This window comes from Kryptolebias marmoratus, linkage group LG15 (genome assembly GCF_001649575.2).
Source record: "Kryptolebias marmoratus isolate JLee-2015 linkage group LG15, ASM164957v2, whole genome shotgun sequence".
Taxonomy (NCBI): domain Eukaryota; kingdom Metazoa; phylum Chordata; class Actinopteri; order Cyprinodontiformes; family Rivulidae; genus Kryptolebias; species Kryptolebias marmoratus.
The window spans coordinates 32784939-32792123 of NC_051444.1; the positions used below are offsets into that span (position 1 = coordinate 32784939).

General features: G+C 41.9%; 1 protein-coding gene across 1 annotated transcript in view; it reads right to left on the reverse strand.

The window, feature by feature from the left end:
• The window catches only part of LOC108243983 (golgin subfamily B member 1-like), a 79321-nt gene that overhangs the window by 12007 nt on the left and 60129 nt on the right, over window positions 1-7185 (reverse strand). Inside the window, exons 26-28 of the mRNA XM_025008966.2 lie at window positions 5139-5175; window positions 4496-4642; window positions 4236-4358 (exon numbers count right to left, since the gene is read on the reverse strand). Coding sequence (XP_024864734.1) covers window positions 4236-4358; window positions 4496-4642; window positions 5139-5175 — 307 coding nt within the window. The remainder of the gene's footprint in view (window positions 1-4235; window positions 4359-4495; window positions 4643-5138; window positions 5176-7185) is intronic.

Here is a 7185-nt window from a genome sequence, read left to right on the forward strand (position 1 = left end):
ACCCCCCCCCCCCCTTCCCTCTTTCTCTATCTTAGTAATTATTACATCTGCTGTTTTAGCGGGCCACTGGTACCATTTAGAAATTCGGTACTGTCTAGTTTAGCTTTATCTTCCTGTACACTTAGTTTAGTTCTGTACATTTAGTCATGCTTAGATCTGTTTAGTTTAGCTACTATTTTTGACTGTCTTAGCTCATGCTTAGATATGTCTGGTTTTACTTCGGCTGTATAGCGGGCCAGAGGTACTTTTAGATAGTTCAGTACCGTTAGTTTTAGTTTTAGCATTGTCATGTTTTAGATTATTTAGCCTTCCTGTACACTTAGCTTAGTTCAGGGGTCGGCAACCCGCGGCTCTAGAGCCGCATGCGGCTCTTTGGCGCTGCCCTAGCGGCTCCCTGGAGCTTTTTCAAAAATGTTTGAAAATGGAAAAAGATGGGGGAGAGAAATATATTTTTTGTTTTAATATATGCCTCTTTTACACAGACCCTTATTAAGAAGTCCCGCTCTACTCGGCTCGGCTCGATAAAGAATGCATCGTGTTCACACCGGCCAGGTTGGTTGGTAGCAGAGGAACGCCTCCTCGCGTTGCGGGGGGCGGGGCCGCGGTGCGGGGGGTGGTGCGCTAACGAAACTTGGCGCAAGTTGTGTAAACAACGAAAGCGCTATGGACAAAGTTGACCCTGTGTTGTTGCTGTTTTTTGGGGATTCTCCTGAGACTTCAGGAAGAGAGGCGCAGTGGAAGAAATGCTCTGGATGTCGCGATTGTTGCGCCGAGTAGGACAGCTGTTCTCTGCCGGAGATTTCAGGCTTTACAGCGCCTTCAGCTGGGGGACAGACGGCATAAACGTTGCAGGGTAAGCTAACGCTGTTGTTTATATTCCTACCGTTCGCTCTTTATGCTTGCATCTGGTCATATCCACGACCAATGAGTGAACAGGAGCTAAGCTTGCGCCATCCACGAAGCAGGGCCGGCCCGGCTGGCCCTGCTCAGAAGCAGCTATATTAGATATATTAGCCTATCAGATAGGCTAATATAGCTAATATAGATACATGCAGCATGTGTTGCCTTCATTATAAGGCTTATATAAGGCCTTTAATTTTTTGTGGCTCCAGACATGTTTTTTTGGTCCAATATGGCTCTTTCAACATTTTGGGTTGCCGACCCCTGGCTTAGTTACTGTACAATTAGTTATCATGTTATATGTAACTGGCTGTTAGCGGGCCTTCTTTTGGTACCTCTTAGTTTATTATTATTATTATCACTGTTAGCTAGATTCTTTGTGTCTTGGTTTAGTAATATCATGTTTTAGTAGTCTAGTTATCCTGTACCTTGGTTAGCATTGTCATGTTTTAGCTTAGTTATCTTGTCATGTTCTGTAACTCTGTCTGTAATTTTGTTCTTGTGTTGTAAAGCACTTTGAGTCGCCCTGTGCTGAAAAGTGCTATATAAATAAATGTACCTACCTACCTTAAGTGATCGCCGCTCACGATCATTCAGGATTTTTTTCTAGCCACATTTCTCCCTTGAACACGATGGGTCCCCACTAGCCTTCCAGTTTTTAATAATGCGTTGGACAGTTCTTAACCCAATTTTAGTAGTTTCTGCAATCTCCTTAGATGTTTTCTTTGCTTGATGCATGTCAATGATTTGACCCTTCTCAAACAGACTGACATCTTTTCCTCAACCACGGGATGAGTCTTTCGACATGATTGTTTAAGAAATGAGAAGCAACTCATTGCACCAGCTGGGGTTAAATAACTTGTTTCCAGCTGAAACATAATCACCCATGCAGTAATTATCCAATAGGAGGCTCGTACCTATTTGCTTAGTTAAATGCAGATGGCAACTTTTTTTGGCCAGGCAGTGTATAATAATCCATGGTTTATTGTAGACCAAGCAGTCTTTTGCAATACTGATATTGTGCTCACTGATATTGTGGTGATGATACATTTGCAATATATTGTTCACAATATTCATCACAAATCTAAACTGCTGCAGTCACCTTCAAAGGATAGTTCAGTTTTATCTGAGTGAGCTTACGTGGAGCAGTTATGATGCTGGTAAGTGTTACTCAACCAGATGATCGCGATAAGGTGTTTTCAAAAAAGAAAATCTCATTGTTTAATGTTTACCATTATTTTAATGTCTGCCCTCTGTCAACACACCTTACTAGATGTACTTAAATCATTCATTTTTTTTTAAAAAAAAAGGGTTTTTACCCCGGCCACTTGTCAAACTGGGGGTGGCACTCCTACCATTGCCTAGCAGCTGAGGGTACCTGTAAGGGCATCAGTATGAGAGCGGTAGTGAGTGACAGTTGATAAGTAGTTTGTTGTGTTATCGGTCTTCAAAAGTGATTGACAAACAAGCTAACAAGCAATCAAAAATTATTATTTTCGCCCAGACTCAGGGGAGGACTATTTTTTTGTTTTCTTGTATTAGAAGTCTGTCCATCTTACTTGTAATTTAAGCGCTGCCTTGTCCAAAAAGGGTAACTTGGAACAGCATTTCAAGATGATGCACAAAGACTATGAGATGGATTTCTTCACTAAAACCACTCTACAAGCCCAGAAAATTCAGGACTTGGAAAAACCAGCTCCCAGCACTATATAAATTTTTCACCTGACCAAACATCAAAGATAAGGCATTGCACCGGGTCAGCCATATTCTCGACAAACACAAAAAGTCTTTCAGCAATAGTGGAAATAAAAGACAGATCATGGCTGCTATTAAACATGTTCAGTTGTCTTGGAATCCTGTGACAGGGCAATGTGAGGAGCAGCTAGAAAAAGGATATTGAAGAATACAAGTGTTTTTCCCTCTAATTTGATGAGTCAACTGATATAATGGATGTGGCACAGCTTTGTGTTTTCATCAGAATGGCCTTTGTGGACATGAGCACCATTTTGCCATTGAAAGGACACATAAGAGGAGAAGATATATTCAACACATTCGTGGAGTTTGTTATTACCAGCAAATTGTCCCTCCTTTAACTCATTTATGTTATAAATCAGGCGTGGGCGGCAGTGGCTCAGGAGGTAGGGGTTTGTCCTGTAATCGGAGGGTTGCTGGTTCAAGCCCCCGCTCCGGCTGTCTCAGCCGTTGTGTCCTTGGGCAAGACACTTCACCCGCCTTGCCTACTGGTGGTGGTCAGAGGGCTCGGTGGCGCCAGTGTGTGGCTACATTGTAGCTCACCACCATCAGTGTGTGAATGTGTGGATGAATGGGTGAATGATTGTAGTGTAAAAAAGCGCTTTGGGGTCCTTGGACTAGATAAAGCGCTATATAAGTGCAAGCCAAGCCAAGCCATTATAACTGCTGGTGCTCCATCAATGACGGGTCACACTAGTGCATTTGTTGCAGAGTGAATCTTTCCCAGATATTCTGAACTATCACTGTATAATCCACCAACAGGCATTGTGTGAGATGTTAAACCTGAAAGATGTGATTAATGTCGACATGAAGACTGTGTGCTCTTTATAAGCCAGGAGTCTGTAGAGGAGGTTATTTCGGGCGGTGGCAGGTGCAGACCACATGGATCTGCTGCACATGGATGTGAGGTAGCTAATAGTGTTCTGGAGCCTGCTGTCAGAAGAAAAGTATCCCAACAACACTAGATTTTCTTCTGTGTCTTTGTCAGGAGTAAGGTTAGGAAATTGTTTTAGGTTTCATTTTTCTTTGGTAGGTAAGTTTAGGAGTTTTAAGTATACTGTTTTTGTTTGTTTGCTCTTGACTGAAGTCAACAAAACTGGCAACATGCTATTTTCTGTTTGATGTGCTGGCCTTTGTGGAAGTGGGTGTGGGTAGATGTGTGAAAAATTATCCCCCACGATTTACACAGAACTATGAATGTAACAATATGTTTGGGATACTAAGACTAGATCAGTCAGGGGTGGGCAACCCTGGTCCTCGGGTGCCACTATCCTGCATGTTTTACTTGTTTCTCTGCTCCAACATACCTGATTTGAATCAATGGGTGATTAACAGGCTTCTGCAGAACATGAAGAGGTAATTTAACCACTGAATCAGGTGTGTTGGAGCAGGGAAACAAGTAAAACATGCAGGATAGTGGCTCTCCAGGACCAGGATTGCCTTCCCCTGAGATTAGTAGATCTCAGCAAACTGGCAACTTCAAAAGTAGATCTAGGTTCAAAAAATGTTGCACACCCCCGCCACCCCCGCTGTTGCTGAAGAGAAGAAACCTGCCAGATATATAGGTGTTTTGGATCTGTTACCTGTACTTGGCCTTGGATTTGAGTTTCCAGCCAGTGGCAGCGATTTTGGGTGTCTTGCAGTGTTTGGGAAACAGACCTCAGTTGAGCTGCAACAGCAGATTTCTCCTCCACTGCCTGCTGCAGCTGAAGAGGGGGGGGGGGGTTGCAGGGAAGAAGATGAATAAACATGTATACTTTATTTTTCTAAAATATTTCAGAAAAACTTGGCCATTACTACAGACTGGTGTAAACATTTCCAGGAGACCTCAGCTGTTTCATACCTTGGAGTTAAGCTGCTGAAAGTACTGGTCTCGTTGATGGATCTCATAAAAGCAGCGCTGCAGATCTCTGTGAAGCTGGATTCTCTCCGCCTCCAATTTATTTAGCACATCCTCCTGTGAACTCTGATCTGCTGAAGCAGTCGTTTCCTATTGTAAGGATAGTAAAAAGGAACATTCTTTATCTTGTTTCAATCAGAAACAATTTAAAATATAAATGTATGTATCTTGTTTTTTTTATTATTAAGATCTGGGAAATCTTTCATCAAAATTGTTTCCAATTTGAACACAAAGCACACAGATCTTTGCTGAGAACAGATCTGTGTGCTTCATATGTGTCCTATATGTGTCCTACAGCGGCTAAGCTGCTGTCAGGTGTAAAACTGAGGACTTGACCAAGATCTGATAGAAAGTTAGAGATGCTGAGGCTGGAAATAAATGAGGTTTATAAGGACTCAAAATGTGCAGCTAAGTTGTGTTATTTTTTAACCCTAATAAAATTAAATAACATAGCTTTTTTCTCCAGTAACATTTTTAATTTTTAAACCCTGAGGGTTCTTGTATCCTTGGCTCATTGCACATCTTAAAAACAGCTTTAAGATTAACAACAAAAAAATTAAAATTAAACATCAGAAATGTTGCTTACTTTAACTGTCAGGAGGTCCTTCCTCTCAGCATCAGACCTATGGAACAGCAGCAAAATCTCCCTTAATGTTGTATCATGTAAATGTTGGTATTCACACCTTTTGCAATAGCTGAATGTCAAACACGAACCAACAACATAAATTCACTGGCTGCTTTCTGCAGTTTGAACAAACATCAAATTATTTTATGTTAGGTCAGAAAACATTGGTAAGTTTTCAAAAAATCTGAGCATATGTTTTACATGATACAGATACCACTGTACAGAGGCTAGTCCATTAGTAAAAAGAGTCAAATCCTCTTCTTCAAAATCAAACTTAAACATTTTTTAAGCATTTATAGGCAAACTGCTGATTTTCAAGCATAAAAACATGTGAAATGATCCTTTCACTCCATCACTAAATCCAATACTACTTTGCGTCAAACAAATATAATTTCTGTTCTATACAATTTTTTGTTTGTAAATTGTTGTAATTTCTGTTGTATATTATCCACTGGGGGTAGCGTTTAACCCAAGTTTCTGGGTGCAGGACTAATCAACAAGACAAGTTCAACTTTATGTTTTGGTTTTAATAACAAAAATAAATTTAACATTCCATTTTTCACAGTACAGGTACATCACAGTATGGTTTCACGTATAAGCAAGCTTAGCACATCTAAGTAGCCAAAACATTATATTTTTTCTGTAATCCCGTATAGAATTGAAACTTGAGGATATTTATGAAAACCTACAAACATTTGAAAGTGACACTCTCCCAGAGAGAATATTGTGAGGGTTTTTGAAAAAACAGAGACACATCTTCACTATAATCTTCGACATACATGTAAATGTCTTTTAGCGTTAATATACTTTGATGCCAAGAACTAAAACAGCAGAAACAGAAAATCACACCGAGAGAGAGGCTCAAACAGCCTGTGCGCTCCCCAGCGGTGGCTGATCACTCTGCTGTGCTCTCTCTCTGCTGGCAGGGGTTTGGTCTTGTGCACAAGTCTATATACTAATGATGGTTCACGCCTTCTGGTGCGAAACGTTTGAAATCCAAGATGGCGCCAGTGTGTGTGGCCTGCCGTCTCTTCCTGTCAATGCTGTTTGTTTGTTTGCTGTTTTTGTTTGTTTTGCCTGGTACCGGTTCATTGCTCGTCTATGATCGCCAAACATTGCTGGATCTTCGCCTTTTTGCAAAGAATCTAGGAATAATTGACAATGATTATGGTGCTCATTCAACTTTTCAGCCGTTTCTCTTCCCCAGCCGGATACCTACTCATCATTGCCACTCCCTCGGTGTAAACGCTGGCGCCGCAGGGGTAAACGCAGCGGCCGACTATTAAAGTTTAAGGCTCTCTTGGCTCGATCTTCCACGGCTTCTTGGAGAAAAAATGGAGTGATTCCCAGACTCTCTTTTAACTCACGATCGCTGGACCCTGCCGAGAGCGAGCTGGTTTATGTCGTCGGTTCGGATGACGTAATCCGCCTCCACGGTCCCTGCTCTCCCCGTCCCCGCTGGCGCGGTGTAAATCCCCGCCATCTACAAGCCCTGCGTCGGGCCCCACAGACAGCCACCGCTTCGGATGCGCTGGCCCCGCCAGGTTCGGCCTTGTTAACGCAAGATCACTGGGAAATAAAACTTTCAACTTGAGGGATTTCTTCATGACCCGTGACCTGGATTTTCTCTGTGTAATGGAGACATGGGTGAGTACTGGTGAGCCTACCTCTCTTATTGAACTGTCACCACCGGATTGCTGCTATTTTAATTACCCACGCCTGTCGGGTCGAAAAGGAGGAGGAATAGCGGTTGTTTTTAAAAGCGATTTTAAATGCCGGCCGGTTTGCTCGCAAAGCTCTTTTACAAGTTTTGAACATTGTTCTTTTGAAATTGGTCGCTCTCATGTTGTCTTGTGTGCCGTCATTTATCGGCCACCCAAGTACAATAAGGACTTTATAAGTGACTTTTCAGAATTTTTGGCTGAAATTCTACCTAAGTATGATCATGTTCTTATTCTTGGTGATTTTAATATTCACACTTGTTGCCCAGAAGAGCCGATCTCCAGGA